This window comes from Lontra canadensis, unplaced genomic scaffold (genome assembly GCF_010015895.1).
Source record: "Lontra canadensis isolate GAN:19392208 unplaced genomic scaffold, GSC_riverotter_1.0 scaffold89, whole genome shotgun sequence".
NCBI lineage: Eukaryota > Metazoa > Chordata > Mammalia > Carnivora > Mustelidae > Lontra > Lontra canadensis.
In genome coordinates, this window is record NW_022631083.1 from 6,364,974 (window position 1) to 6,381,086 (window position 16,113).

The window sequence follows — 16,113 nt, forward strand, 5'->3', positions numbered from 1 at the left end:
AATACCATCATTTTTTGGGAGCAAGAACTTTGACATAGAAACGGACACAAATTTTTTCTAAAGCCATTTTGTAAACCCAAATAGTATCACCTTTAATATTCCAGTTCATCATTCTTAAAATAAACGATTTTTGAATGATTTAAAAATACTTGTAATAATATATATAATAAAATAATTTTTTTAAGTAATCATTTCTTCACACTAAGGCTTTTCAAGGTATTTCATGGAACATGGTCATAATGCAGAGGAACAATACATCATGCCTTTAAAAGGAATAATACGCCTTATGTTCCCATTGAGCTACTGCATTATCATGTTGGCCTCAGGCAAAGCTCTCATGTGGATATTACTACCCCCATTGTATAGATGTGAAAAGAGAGGGTCAAGGTCAGAGAAGCTAATGACTCCTGAGGAGTACACAGACAGTAAATAAGAGAGGCCGAACTCAAAATGCAGAGTATTTTCTCCCCGCCTTAATGAAACTGTGACTAGGGTCTGTAATACTGTCATTGCAAGTCTGCCGCGGGCTACAGAGCCCTGGGAAGCTCCGTTTGGGGATATCATGGGTGTTTGGGCGGGCGGCGAGTGGGTGGTTGACTGTCACCGGGGCGATATGGTCCAGGGTGGCCAGTGACCCAGGACAAAGCAGGCCAGGCCTGGACGAGGTAGTCCAAACCCGACCTCCCAGTCTCACCTGCTGTCCCCTCTGCCCCCACAGTGTGCCCGAGCGCGTGCGGGAAGCGCGCGTGCACCGAGAACAATGAGTGCTGTCACCCCGAGTGTCTGGGCAGCTGCAGCGCGCCCGACAACGACACGGCCTGCGTGGCCTGCAGGCATTACTATTACGCCGGCGTGTGCGTGCCCACCTGCCCGCCCAACACCTACCGCTTCGAGGGCTGGCGCTGCGTGGACCGCGACTTCTGTGCCAACATTCCCAATGCCGAAAGCAACGACTCTGAGGGGTTCGTCATCCACGACGGCGAGTGCATGCAGGAGTGCCCCTCTGGCTTCATCCGGAACGGCAGTCAGAGGTCAGTCGTGCAGCCCCCCGCCCCCGATGGACCCCAATACCCCCAGCCCCGCCCAACAACTACCTCCTTCCCCCGCAACCACAAAATAAAATGCATTTGTTTTATATTGTGTCTTAGAAGTGTACTGCCAAGCCACTTGAAGTTAAGTACGTGGCTTGCTGTGCTGGTCTAGGTACGTGGAGGTCACAGTCTCCCCTCCCTGCACTCACCAGGTTGCCTGCTAAGCGGGTGTGGGGTAAACGCGGGAGGGCCATACATTTAGGTTGTCCTTTCCCTGGTACCACCCAGCACTAGCTCTGTGAAGTCTTGGAGAGTGGTGGAGAGAGGACAAGCCCAGCCCCAAACAGCATCCTTGAGGCAGCCAGCAGGCCAGACGGTCTGTTAGCACAAACTCTATCCTGTGCCTGCCCTAGCTGCCATGAAGAGTAACCAGGAGCTTACAGTAACCTGTTTTCCATTAGCACCTGTTCCTCTCTCTCTCTCTTTTCCTCAACTGTGCCCTTCTCTCAGTTTTCTCTGCCTCTCTCGTTTTCTTTTCTGAACATTGAGACTTTGCTTGGGACGCAAAGGTATTCTTTACAGCAAAAAGCATCCCTCTGGTGTATGTGGGCTGGACTCCTGTAAATTTGTTGTTGGTTTATGTTTTTGAGAAGGCAGTAGTGGCATTTTTTAAAAATATGGAACTGTAGCCCTGGAATCGAAAGACCAGAGGTTTGGGGTCGTTCTTCCCTCCTCTAGGTAGAGCAGAGAACATTTAGGAAAGAACAGTTCAGTTGCCGTGGGCCAAATGCTTCCTTCATCTTCAAACCAAAGATGAAACTCCCATTCTTTCCTAACATTAGACACAGAGCAACTTTCCATCTGTTGTCTCGTCTCTACTGTTATAATAGTAAAAATTATTCTGAATACTTTTTAAAAGCGAAGTGTCCAAGGACTCCCAAAGGACTGTAAAGTATGCAAATGCCACCCAGAATAAGTCTACCGCATTTTACTCACAGTATATTGGTAGCCTTAGAACTTACGAGGGCTTTCCCAGTACCCTGGGCCATGCCTGGAACCCAGATGAGGCTCAGCCATGGCTCCTCCTGGGGGTGGGAGCAGAGATGGGACAGCTGGTGCATGAACGGGGGGTGGTACCATCTTTGTCCTGGGGATACACTATCCTGTGATGTAGTGGGGGCCAGCAAGAGGGGACTGCTGTGCATTTCAGCGGTGTTTCTCCCATGGCAGTGCATTTTCAAAGAACTGAGCTGTTTTTTTCCCTACCCATTCTTATAGTCTGTTAAAGCTAGATATATCTCTTCTGTTTTAAAATAAAGCACCCTGAAGAAAGAATAAATACCACTCTCAACCTTTAAGACCTATTTGACATTGAGTTTAAAATATTTTTTAATACCGTTTGTACCCTCGCTGTACCCGAATGGATTCAAGGAAGCCTGCTCTGTAAACATGTAATCAGAGCACTTCCTTAGGAAAACATTTTTAAAGGGCTAGATGATTCCTAGACATTTTAGCAAAGGTGTTTGGTTCAGAAATTGCTGTTTGCATAAAACATTGGGGAAAGCTAAACATACACTTGACATTACGACCCAGAAGTCACACTCGTGGACACTCCTCCCAGAGAAATGAAAATGTATGTCCACGTAACAACACGTACACAAGTGTTCACGGCAGCTCCGTGTGTAATAGCCAAAGACAAAAGACAACTCAGATGTTCTACCGTAGGGAAATGGTTAGACAGACTGTGGTACATCCATGCCATGGACTATTATTCAGCCAGAAAAAAAAAGAGCAAACTGTTGAAATACACAATGACTGGGGGCAGATCTCAAGGACATTATGCTGTGTGTGGTGGGGCGGGGGGAGAAGGTGATCTCAAAAGGTCCCATACTATAGAACTCCATTTATATAACAGGCTCAAAATGACAACATTGCCTGGATGGAGGATAGATTAGTAGTCAGGAGGACGGAGTTAGGGATGTGAGGATAGGAGGTAGCTCTGTGGGAGATCTTCCTAAAGTACTCTGTATCTTGCCGGGGTGAAGATCACAAAAGGGATATAAGGTGACACAGAATTATGCATTCATTGTACCAGTGTTCATTTCCTGGTTTTGATATTCCATTTATAGTAATATAAGATGTTGCCATCTGGGATGCAGGGGGAAAGTATGCTTTGTAACTTTTTGTGAGTCTGTGTTTCAGGATAGAAAGTTTTTTTTTTTTTAAAGAAGGAGGGTGGAGGCATTACATAGTGTGTAGATAAATTAGAATAAAAGACCAAAAAAACAACAACAAAAGTGGAGACAGGAAGCTGTTACCCATAGTGGAAATAAGAAGGTTGCGTATGATGTTCTAGAAAAGAGAAATCTCCCCTTCTGTGCTTGGCCCAGTTCCTTGGGAAACCTTGCCTAGCATTCTCCCCATAAGAAATAGGAAAAGAGCAAGAAAATTTTGTTTACCTGTAAGTTTGTAAACAAAACAAATCCCTGCATCTCTGCCTTAGATAGGAAGTAAGGTTTTTAAAACAAAACAACACAAAAGCTTTCAAGTAAGGTAACACTCACACTGTTTCCTTCAATGTTTTTTATTTATCTTCACAAAGTTTAAAAGATCATTTAAGAACAATAATGACGATACACCTGGCTCTCCAATTCGCCATCCTATTTATTTTACACGCACACACACACACACACACACACACACCCAATAAGGTGGTAGCCTTTGTTTGGAAATCAACCCAACTTTGATCCTCGGTCTGTGGTTCAGCAGTCAGAGTAGCGTTCTGTCTGCAGTTTTATAAATGAATGGTAGATAAGCAGGAGAAGTGCCAATCTTGCTCCCTGATCCCTGACTCCTGGCGGTCCTGCAGCATGTGTGGGATAGCACTGGAAATGGGAGTTTATTACAAAGTAACGGAAGTTCCTTGCTTTCAGCGCACGTGCCGCGAAAACAACATTCCGATCAATTTACGAGTTTCTGCAAAACACTGTCAAGAAATAATTTCAGTTGTACATTAGCAAGAAAATAAGGGCTGTGTGTTCTTCCCCATGCATTTTGGAATTCCTTGCTGGGTTTTGCTGGGATGCCTTGACTGCGAGAGTGAGACTCCCGTTAGTGGCAGAGACATCACGGTCTCTTTCCTGGTCCTTGTCCAGTTTCCCAGCTTCTCCCCCAGGGTGTGCCGGGCAAGGCGGCATTAGAGAGCGGCCCCATTTTTCCTCGGGAGCCACCACTGTGTCCTTTCTTCAAGGCTGTTTCTCCCACATGGAACCAGCTGGCTCCCCAGCCGACAGCCTCTGATACACACATGCCTCAAGGATGCATCACATATTTTGTCTGGAAACAAGAGGCACGCTTTTCCTTTGTAGGCACTTTCTTCTTTTGGTTGCAGTTTGAATGGCTGATCCTGGCGGGGTGGCTTTGGGATGAGATACGGTGTGCCCACTTGAACCCTTCCCAACATTTGTTTTTGGTAATGTGTACCACACAAACAACTTAGAATAAAAGCGTGTCTTCATGATTTTTTTTTTTTTTTCTTAACTCAAGAAGCCTGACTCAGTTTTCTGTGTTTTTGGTTGATTTTTTTATCTTCACCAGCATGTACTGCATCCCTTGTGAAGGTCCTTGCCCCAAGGTCTGCGAGGAAGAAAAGAAGACAAAGACCATTGATTCTGTTACCTCTGCTCAGATGCTCCAAGGATGCACCATCTTCAAGGGCAATTTGCTCATTAATATTCGCCGAGGCAGTAAGTATCCCGTCCACCCCACCTCGGAAACAGGTGACCGTTCCCCCCACCCCAAAGAGGTGGCGGGACCGCTTGGTTTTCTTTGGTTGACTTGCTGTTCCTTCCCCTCCATGACTCACACCTGAAACCTGGGCCTGGAAAAAACAGCATGGGGCATAAGCCTCGTGCTCAATGTGTGTTTTTTCGAGATTCCCTCAAAGATTAAAAAAAGAAAGAAAAAACCAGATTGAAAGGCAGTCTATTTTGCAGCTCTTGGCTCGGTATTTATTCACGCCCAGGATCATGGCTCATCTTTCTGTGAGGCCCGTCTCACGCAGGAGATGCACCTCCCAGCACACACCAGCCCCAGAAGAGGCTGGGGGATCAAAAGTGTCATTCAGCAGCCGCCAACTGGAGCCAGAGCCACACGGCTTCAAGCCCAAAGAGGTCTGGTTACCTGGGAGGTGTTGAGGAGACTGTGCAAAGGGAAGAAGTTAATGATACCCCTTTAAAATTTTATTAAGTCCAAAGAGTGGTTAATCTCCAAATTTACTTTGGAGAGCAAAAATAAAATAAAATAAAAATAAAATACTAGGGTGTGTCATCCCGTATTTAAAGCTTCGATCCTCACCCCTGTAGGATCGCCGGCATTTGTAGTAGACGGCGTTCCTGGTGATTGCGTGTGTGCAAAAACATTACTCGTGGACTTATTCTGTGATCTTTTCACTTCTGATCTTTAACTGACAATGGCTTCCTAGATTTAAATTCTCCAGCACTAGGACCACTCAGTCAAGGTATCTATGATAGTTTCATAATCTAGAATAAAAATCATAAGAAGACCTTGAGGTTGAAAGGATTTTTTTTTTCCCCCTAAATCCTTTTGTGGAGAGATTTTTGCAGGTTGATTCGGGTGGGGTGGGAAATGGCTGACTTATTTATTCTGTGGATTTACTTCTCCTTAATACTGTTTGTTTGGTGAGTGAGCTGAGCTCTTACGGCTTAGAGATGGCAGAAACATGTTTGCGCTCAGTCCTTTTGGATCATTTGGTTCTTGTCATTTTCCAGAACCCCTTTCAGCGTTCCACCACAGAAATAACTTTGCTTCCACGTGGCTAGAATTCTCTTACCCTCATGGTGTTCTAAAGTTTTGTTCCTGGGGCACCTGGGTGGCTCAGTGGGTTAAGTGTCCTGACTCTCGATCCCAGCTCATGTCTGGATCTCAAGGTCATGAGTTTGAGCCTGGCGTTAGGGTCCACACTGGGTGTGGGGCCTACTTAATAAATACATACATACATACATACATACATACATGATGAGGTTTTATTCCTTTTGTTCTTACTAGATTTCTTAATTTTTTAAAAGATGACCTCATTCCTAGAACATACCCTTTAAGCACCTAAACCTCCTTTTTTTTTCTTTTAAATTTTCATATCCTGAAGGTAAGAATTTAATCCGTGAATTAAATCCATGAAGGAGTGGAATTTAAGAAAGAATAAGTACATATTCATGCATGGTGATGAAATGTGTCTTCTGGTGTATGTCCAATGGAAGAAATCACCTGGATACAGGGGAATAAGACATCTCACTGGAAAGGGCATCCCTAACCTCGACTCAAGACAGGCATCCATCCTACCGGGCATTTAAAGTTCAGGGTCTTTTTCTTGAAATATCCACCACAGGCAACTTCTGGTGTTTGTAACTTGAATTTCTCCTAGAAAACCATTAAACTCTACAGTGAGCATAGCCCCCAGCCCTCCAAGACAAGATCCTTATTGTTTTATTTTTATCAATTCAAAGCAAAATAGAAACTCTCATTAAGCCTTCAACAAATCATGTGCAATAAAATCCCATTAGTTGGACCATACCCAACTGATTATAGTATTTATTGTAATTTTGGCATAAGTTGAACCAAAGTTGATGTTCCTTTTTTTTTTTTTTTAAACTATGAGGAAAAGACAGGCTAAACAGGATGATGGGAAATACAGTGTGTATAGATTACATTGTTTTCACACACATAGTAGCAGCAACTATTTCTCAAACTGTCCTCTCGTTATGAGAATCAGATGTGCGCATTATAGAAAACTCAGAAACCCAGAAACGAATTTTGAAAAATCACCAGCAGATAACCTGGTGTGTTAATATTTTGGTGTGTTTTCTCCCGGTCTTAGTAAGACAGACTCTTTAAATATAGATCCCTGTATCTTAGGAACTGGAAATGCAGCAAAGGCAGTTCCTAATGAGACTGAGAAAATGTTGTTTATTCAGTCATGCCCTTGTACTGTGGAGGCAGTGCTGTCTGTTGACAGAGCGTATTAAAAGACGTTCCCTAGATTTGTCAGCCTTAGCTAATTGGCAGTCTGGTATTTATGATTTTACATTTGGTTAATCAGCCTGGGAGCTACAGTACCCGGCCTTCTAGAAAGTCTCCTTCCCCTGCCTTGGAGGGGGGCCCTGTCCCAGGAGAGGTCGTTGAAAGTCAAGGCCAGGGAGGTACATTTTTGATAAGGATGGCGGGCCCTGTGCCAGCAACCTGAGTCTCTCAGAGGCACCAAGAATCGGCATGGAATCGTTCTCCTGACGTGTTGGTGAGAAACTGAGTGGGTCATCCTCGCAGGACATGAACGCTCACTAACATGACCCCCTCCTCTCACAGATAACATTGCCTCAGAACTGGAGAACTTCATGGGGCTCATTGAGGTGGTGACAGGCTACGTGAAGATCCGCCATTCTCACGCCTTGGTCTCCTTGTCCTTCCTAAAAAACCTTCGCCAGATCTTAGGAGAGGAGCAGCTCGAGGGGTAAGTGCTCCAGATTTCATGGGCTGATGTGCTCCTATTACAAACTAAGTCGCATGATTTCAAAACTCCACGTTACTAAGGTGAGGACTCTTTCTTATTACAAAGATGGAAGGAGGAAGCCAAGGGAAGGCCAGTGTCCCCTGCGTGATGGCCCGTCCCCTCGGGCAGAGTCCCATGCAGCCATGATTCTCCATCCTTGGGATATTGCTGTTCTGGAAAATGGCATTGTGACCTGTCAGTCAAGGGCTGTGTATTTGATGTGACTGTGGAAAGAGCAGAAAGGGGTGCTCTGGGGGACCAGAGCAAGTTTAAAGAAACTTTAAACAGGAACAACAGGAATGGGGCTCAGATGCTTAGCCCTCTGTGAATTCATCACTGACCCCAGATATAAATCATCATTATCCCCAGAATGCTATACTATGTAAAATCATTCCATCTTTTAAAGTACAGGAGCGCCTGGGTGACTCAGTCAGTTGAGCATCTGACTCTTAATTTCAGCTCAGGTCGTGATCTCAGGGTCATAGGATCGAGCCCCACATCAGGCTCCTCACTGAACACGGGTTCTGCTTGTCCCTCTCCCTCTGCTCTTCCCCATCCCTCTTCTCTCTCAAATAAGTAAATAAATAAAATCTTTAAAAAAAAAAAGAAAAGAGAAGAAAATACAGTTGACCCTTGAACAACATGGTTTGAATTGTGCAGGTCTACTTAGACATAATTTGGTTTGGTTTGGTTTGGATAAATACAGTATAGGACTGTAAATGTATTTTCCTTATTTTTTTTAAATAATATTTTCTCCAGCTGACTTCACTATAAGTGGTATATCATGCATATAACATACAAAATACACGTTAGTCAGCTGTTACTGTAAGACTTCTGGTTAGCAGTAGACTCTTAGTAGTTAAGTCTGGAGGATGTCAACAATTCTATGTCAGTTGGCGATTGTGCAGTGTCCCCACCCAAACCCCCACGTTATGGGGTAAACTGTATATTGGCACGGAAGAGATTTGGAGGAGTATGGATAGCTCATTTTGTTATAAAAGAAATCCTAATGGACAAAACTGTTTAACTGATGAGCCTGTCAGATTTGCACACTGGTAGAATTTTCGCCTTCTGCAGAGATGAGCTTCATGATAGGGGTTTTAAACTAACCAGAGGCTTTTCAGCACAGGACAGATAAGAGCTGGTGCTTGTTGCTATAGTTTCTGTCCAGCAGTTGTCCTCTGGGTACCTCGCGTATACACCTTTCTCTTCATGCTCCCTTTAAATACAGCTCTTGCCTGGCTTTAAGCTTTCAAATAAAAGCAGACATCCATTAATGAGCGAATTCCTTCCAAAGAGAATTTGGGGAAATAATTTAGGAAAGAAACAGGTGGGAAGGTCATGGGAAAGGTTGTCCATGCTGATTTATCTTCCCCGACTTGGTAAAGTTACCCCATAAGGGTTTCTTTATAGTCTCCCTACTTTTCTCAGACTAACTCTTGGTCAGTCTCAAATTCTTAAAATTTCATCCTCTGATACAGCTAAAGAGTGAGGACAGCTCTTCATTCCCTCCTTGAAAAGCACACTGTCCTCCCCACTGGGAACACTGATTCTCTAGGAAGAAAATTTCTTTCTCCTTGCATCTCTGGGGAGGCTGCTACCATGCCCAGCCCCCGAGTATCGCAAATCACTTAACATGGATGGCATGCTGGGGTTCTGCCTTTTGAGGTGCTGGTTCTCGTTTGTTGTATTAAAATCTTAAAGTGGATGTTAGCATGTTTTTTTTTTCCCCTCTCTCCAGGTAGGTTTGTTTCTGGAATCCCTCGTGTTGGAAAACACCTTTTTTGGGCTGGGGGGGGGGAGCAGGTCAGGATCTGCAACTTTTCCTGCTGCTTAATGATACACTTTTTCTTTTTCCAGGCTGAACAAGTGATAGACATAGAGGGGAAAACTGGAAGGAGAATTTAAAATTTTTTTTAAAGATTTTATTTATTTATTTGAGAGCAATAGAGGGGGAGGGAGAGAAAAAGGGAAAGACTCTCCAGCAGGCTCCGAATTGAACCCAGAGCCCACATCAGGGCTCGATCTCTCAACCCTGAGATCATAACCGGAGCTGAAACCAAGAATCCCATGCTTCGACTGAGCCACCCAGGCACCCCAAGAATTTAATTTTTATGAAGAATTATTACATGATGGGATTATCTTTTAGCCATGTGTTAACTGAAAGTATTACGCCCTTCTATGGAGCTGAGAACTAAGACGGGACTTTTATTTGCATGGATAATTTAACGTACATTTCTCATCATCTGAAACTTGTATAACACCGGATGTCCCAATTGGGAACACTTTAAGGATGCCTGCCATTGCTCAGGTGTTTGGAACTTCTCCAAGCTCAAGTACACTCCAAGCTCCTGCCATGCCGTGAACATTTTAGATGACCAGGGAGGGCAAATGGGCCTTAGGTTTTCATACCCTGCTGCTGATCAGGGGCCCTGCAGCACTGAGGATACTGTCCTGCCAGCCTATCCCTCCTACATGCTCTATGTTTAGCTGGGGTGCTGGAGAATCTTGCTTGTTTGGATGGGAGTTGGGTACTCTCACCTCCCTAACTTACCCAGGATTAAAAGAGGTAAAGGCCATTCTCACTTGTGACGAACGCCCCCACAGTTCTTTGGATCGGAGGTGACCAGTAGCAACAATCCGTTCTTTATTGTGCATCCTCAGACTCAGGAAAGACACTAAGTCCCAGCCCTTGACCAGCTCTCCTCACTCCTGCAAGGAGGGAAGAGTCAGAGAGAAGCACAGAAGAAAGGAATAAGACAGATTCATGCCAACAACAATGCAAAGCAGAACTTGCAGGGAGCTAAGAGGGAAAGAAAAGGAATGTGCCATGGGCATGAAGAAGAGGCAGAGAATCTGATTAAGAAGATCCCACAGGGTGCGCCTGGGTGGCTTAGTGGGTTAAGCATCTGCCTTTGGCTCAGGTCATGATCTCAGGGTTCTGGGATTGAGCCCCGCATCGCATCGGGCTCTCTGTTCAGCGGGGAGCCTGCTTCCTCTTCTCTCTGCCTGCCTCTCTGCCTACTTGTGATCTCTCCCGCTCTCTCTGTCAAATAAATAAAATCTTTAAAAAAAAAAATCCCACAGGCTTTCAAGAAGAGGTAGCATTTGAGATGGGCCTTGAAGGGTTTCCAGAAACACTCAGAAAGCGGAGGGTGGAGAAGGCAGTTCAGGATAGGGCAGTCAGAGCAAAGGCAGCGAGTTGGGGCATCCTGGGACCTGTTTGGCAAATAATGCTGGAGAGGTAAGTGGTATTAGAATTACGTAAGGTGTTATGCACCCGGGTGTGGAGGTTATAATTTAGGTAGGCAATGGAATGCAGTCAAGGCTTTTGAGCTGCAGGAGTGTTAACAAAGCCACCTGGACATTTCATTTCTGTGAGTCTTTGGTTTAAGCCAAAATAACTTTTATCCCAGTGGTTCCCAGACTTTGACGTTAGAACCATCTTGGGTGGGGCTAGGTTAAAAAAAAAAAAAAAAGTCCCAATAACCCAAAATGCACTCCCAGTTCAGTCAGAATGTCTGGGGGCAGGATCCAGGCATCACTGATTTTTCTTAAAAATCCAAAGTAGTTTCACTGTGTAGCTGAGATTAAATACCACTGCTGTGTCCCGTTATTTCTTCTTCTCATATGTGAATCCCCAAAGCTCTTTGCCTTTTTTCCTAGATATTTGTCACACCATTGCCTTTAAGTACTATTTTTCTTGATCTTCTACAGGCAGTGAAAACATAAGTTAGTGCCTCCGTTTGGTTCAGTAGGATGGGATTCTTAGAGCATTTTGGTTTTTGTGTTTTTTTAAAGATTTTATTTATTTATTTGTCAGAAAGAGAGAGAGAGAGAAAGCACACAAGCAGGAAGAGAGGCAGGCAGAGAGAGAGGCAGGCTCCTGCTGAGCAAGGAGCCCAATGCGTGACTCGATCCCAGGACCCCGGGATCATGACCTGAGCTGAAGGCAGCGGCTTAACCCACTGAGCCACCCAGGCGTCCCGAGCATTTTGTTTTGATGGGGAATTCAAAGTGCTGGGTTCCTTGGCATCTGACCACCTTGGCTTTCCAAACTGGAACTGGGACCTGCCTCCAAGTCCCCTGAGCAGCCCAGACCCCTGAGTCACGTCCAGAACATGACATTTAAGCACTATAGCTAGAGTAGATCTCTAGTCTATATCCAGAGCAAGCCGACTTCGTAATCGGATTTCCAGGGTGGTGAAAGAGGTAGGCGGAATCACGTTCCAACGTTCCAGTGGCTGGAGAATGAGCCCCAGACGGCATCAGGCAGTCATCAGTTTGTCCCTAAGAACTAAGACATCTGGGTTCCCTAGAGGATGTCACTCAGTCTGTGTAATGTGATGTGTTTCTAGAGTAATAACCTTAGACATTAAGAAAATCCAGGTTTTTCTGCTGTTTAAGAAGGAAGTGGATTTTGTAATACACATGTATAAGATTTCTAGAAAATGACTCATTTTTAAGCCCTTGAATAGAAAACCGGATATTTATGTTATCTGGACTGTTCCCTGAGGTGAACGACCTCGAAGTGAACCCTTCTTAGGGCATGAGACAAAGAAAGAGGTAAAATTTCGGATTCTTTGGTACCACCAAGGATCATTGCCCCAAAAAACCTAAAAGCAGATGGAGGTAATAGGGTTCTAAGACTAGAAATTCTTGGGTACATTTGGGCATCTCTATGCTCATGACCCCAGCCCTTGACTTTGCAACACTTAGTGCTTCATTCTACCTTCCTACAACTCTAAGATTATGTTGCAACGCAGCTGCATGTTAATACTTCCCTGGGACTTTTAAAAAGACTCAACCATGTGACTCAGCATTTCCAGGCTCTACCCAATCTCTTCCCAAGAGAAATGAAAACATGCCCACGCAAGACTTGAATGTGAATGTTCATAACAATATTATTCACTTGAGCCCCCTCCTGCTTCCCCCCCCCAAAAAAAACCCCCACGGGAAACAATCCAGATATCCATTAACAGATGAATGGATAAACGAAATGGGGTGCGATGGAATAGTACTGCGACAATGATATAACAACACAGGTGAACCTCAGAAAGGTTAAGCTAAGTGAAAAAAAAAAAAAGCCAACACAAAGGGCTACACATAGTATGATTCCATTAGTTTCTAGCGAAAGCAGGACTATGGAGACAGAAAGCAGATTGGCAAGGGCTGGGGGCAGGAGTAGAGCCTGACCACCATTGCAGCGAGGGAACCTTGACATCGTGGAAGTGTTCAGAAACTGCATAGTGGTGCTGGTGGGACAGCTGGATGTATTTACTGAAACTCGTGGCTCTGTATCCTCAGGTAGGTAAATTATACCTCGGTTAAGCTATTTGGAAAACCCTCGAAGAGGAAGCATTTTCTGAGTTTCTCTTTGGTACCCGGTGCCACTTGAATATAAATCCCCAGCCTTGCGGAACCCCCAAGGTTGGTGTAAACATTGGATTTGAAGGAGATTGGACGTGGTGTGAGCATCTGTGAAAAAGCCAAATCCTGGATCTGTTGCAGATTGCTGGGATGCTGGAGACAGCCCTGTGTGCTGGGTTCTGATGCCCCCTAGAGACAGCCGGAAAGAGTCCATGCTTTTTCCTCTGAGAAGCGAAAGGGAATCATCAGTTGTGTTATTTGCAGATTTTTTTTTTTTTCCCGGTTTGTTAGTAAGGACTGAAGGGGAGTGAGGTGAGGGGGTTGGGATATCCCTTCCTACCCCCATCTTCTGGACTCCCAGCCTTCCACTACCACTGCTCCTGGGCTGGGAGAAGCCAAATAAATGTGTTGTCTAGTGTTGTTGCTTTAGTAAGTGGTGGAGATGTCACTCAGACCCTTTGATCTTTGGATTCTCAAAAACGATGCTCCAAACCCCAGCTCTGGGGTCGTCTTCTATGCACCGTGCCAGTCCCCAGCACTTTCGCTTTCCTCTGCTTCCACATCCTTCCTGCCCTTCATCAGAGCAGGTGGGGAGGTCGGTGGTTGTTGACAAATCAGAGGTAAGACAACCCCAAGCCTGGAGCCATCCATAAAACACCTCTGCGTATAGTGTACAGTAGGCATCCAGAAGATCCACACAGATAACACACAGATATCCTCACGGAAATGACCAACCGCTTTCAACTTACCTCAGTCGGTCTACCTCCTATCAGACGCCCCCTCCCCCAACCCAAGTACAGAAACAAACATCTTTTGCCTCACTAAGAAGGCTGGGAGTCAATACCAAGATCTGTAAAACCCAGCCATCTGTGTAAGCTACAGAAAAAATAAACAAGTTAATTTTTAAAATATTTTCTGAATGTAAAGGCAGGAAGTCTAGGAACAATTAGGAAATCACATTTACTGAGCAAATGACTTGTATAGTCATTCCCTTTAGGAGACAATGAGAAGGGGTGTGTGTGTGTGTGTGTGTGTGTGTGTGTGTGTGTGTGTAAAATGTTCAGACAGGTCTCTGCCTTTTGCCATCTCTTAACTGTCACCTGATCATAGATGGGGAATTTGGGGGGAGCTAGGCCCCAGCCCAGGGTTGGAAAAACAAAACAGTATTGACAGGCAGCTCATGAATGGTTTGGTTATTATTCTGATGAGATTTTTATTTTTGTTTTTCTGTTGCTCACAGAGGCTCCATAACGCCTGGGTTTTATTGATACTGGTATCCTGGCTCCAGACCTTCTCAGTGTTGTAAAAAAAAAATGTTTGTGTTTACTGTAAAAAGATAATCTTCCTTTTCAAAGTGATTAATCACACACAGAGAATTTCAGTGGGCCTGCCATTCATTTGTCAAATTCCTGATTTATAATTCATGCTTCCTCCCATGGGAAGAAGCATGTTTTGTTCAGGAGGTATTTTCAGTGCAGTTTCTGTTCCCTGCCCGCGAGATCCGTCTACTAAAAAGAAGCCTCATTCTGTGTTGAGACAGAGGTTTGACCAGGTTAATGCCTTTCCTTCTGGCCTAGAGGTTTCTGCACTGACAAGGAGGTTTCATCCCACGGGAGCCAGCTGAGGAAGCTGGGAGCAGCCAGACCTTGGTGCTGGCACTACAGAGTGTCCTTGAGAGCTGGACGTATTCGTGGACAAGAATGGGCCTGCCTAGGAGGCCTCTGGTTTCTACCTGCAAACCCCACCTTCGGTCGTCTGACGACCCAATCACCCAGCATCAGCGACAGCCTGGCACTGGGGGAGCAAGGAGATGTGGGTGGCGACTGTCCCCAAGGGATGGCAGGTCTCACCTTGCCATGTCCCAGCGCTTCCCGCCTGCATACCTGGGCTTGTGTTGCATATCCCAAGTAGATTCATGTCGACAGTGTCTGAGGCTCCTTTTCCAGTGGATGTATGTGTCAGGGAGTGAGCTCTTCCTGAGAGGAAAGTATCTGTCAACTCAAGTTTTTGCCACCTGCTTGGTGGCCTTGAATGTGTCCAACCAGGGTGGGTCAGTGAGAAGACTCATGTGGTTTCAGAGGTGCTGCCCTTGGACTCCCTCTGCCCACTGAACCATGTGCAGGCAGGGCTCCCACTCCCACCCCCTGCACGTCTGTGCATGGGGCCCAGTGCCTCTGGAGGGCTTGGGCTCAGGCTGATGGGACAGAGTCCCCCTCAGCTCTGTGACTCCTCTCGGGCATTAGGGTTTTAGACTTGTAAGACAAACAGGGAGCTCAGGTGCTCATAAACCTTGTTGTCCTGTGAGTGTGTGTTCGTGCCCCTGTCCCTCCAAGAAAACTGGCTGCATGGCTACAGAGAGCACTAAGGGAACTGCCTATGGCTACGTGGCTCATTAATGACCTTTGCAGTCCTGGACCCTCGTCTTTGAACTCCCTGGTGAGTTCCCAGGCAGGTGTCACGAGTCCACTAGGCCTTATTAGAACCATAACTTCTGCTTTCTTCTTAATGAGACTCAGGCTGGGGTTGACCGAGTGGGTAGAGGTGCTGGTGTGATATGTGCAAGGAAACCCATCAGGCCCCATGGACACAGCCTCTGGGACAGAGGAGTGCTCTGGACTTCTGCCCCGGCTCTCCTGGCTTTGGAAAGCAGGCCATCCTCTCTTCTCTGCAGCTTGTGTGTTGAATCGTTCAGTGGATGTTAACAGTAGCTCAGAGTGCTACACCCATTCCTAGACTCCATTCTGCATGAAGTGCTTGAGTGAGCTCCGGAAAGCCTGACGCTGGGGACCAGGAGGGGGACGGGAAAGGTCCGTGGGGAGTAGACCTTTCATCACGGAGGACTTGGATGGGCAGGATGGTCCTGCCTACCTAGAGAAAGAGGTATACAGCCTGGATCTTTCTCCAGACCCCCCAGCTGTAGCTGTCTATGCTCCCACCCCCAGATGATGGATTTCTCTCTGGGCAGCCGGAGATCGCTGTTGCTAATTCTGGCCATGCTTCCGTCTTTCCTTCAGTCAACAGGTGGAGCTTCTGCTTCTGCGTCCTCCCCACCTAGGGGCAGGACCGTATCTCACTTGGTCAGCTTGTTGCTGACCAACAGCCCCCCCCTTGTTGGTGCCAAGCACCTGTTAGCCCAGTGCCCCTCCAAGT

General features: G+C 45.8%; 1 protein-coding gene across 1 annotated transcript in view; it reads left to right on the plus strand.

Moving 5' to 3' along the window:
- IGF1R (insulin like growth factor 1 receptor) overlaps positions 1-16,113 on the plus strand; it is a 293,279-nt gene that overhangs the window by 229,764 nt on the left and 47,402 nt on the right. The window contains exons 3-5 of the mRNA XM_032836038.1: positions 719-1,031; positions 4,629-4,777; positions 7,410-7,554. Of these exons, the coding sequence (XP_032691929.1) occupies positions 719-1,031; positions 4,629-4,777; positions 7,410-7,554 (607 nt within the window). The remainder of the gene's footprint in view (positions 1-718; positions 1,032-4,628; positions 4,778-7,409; positions 7,555-16,113) is intronic.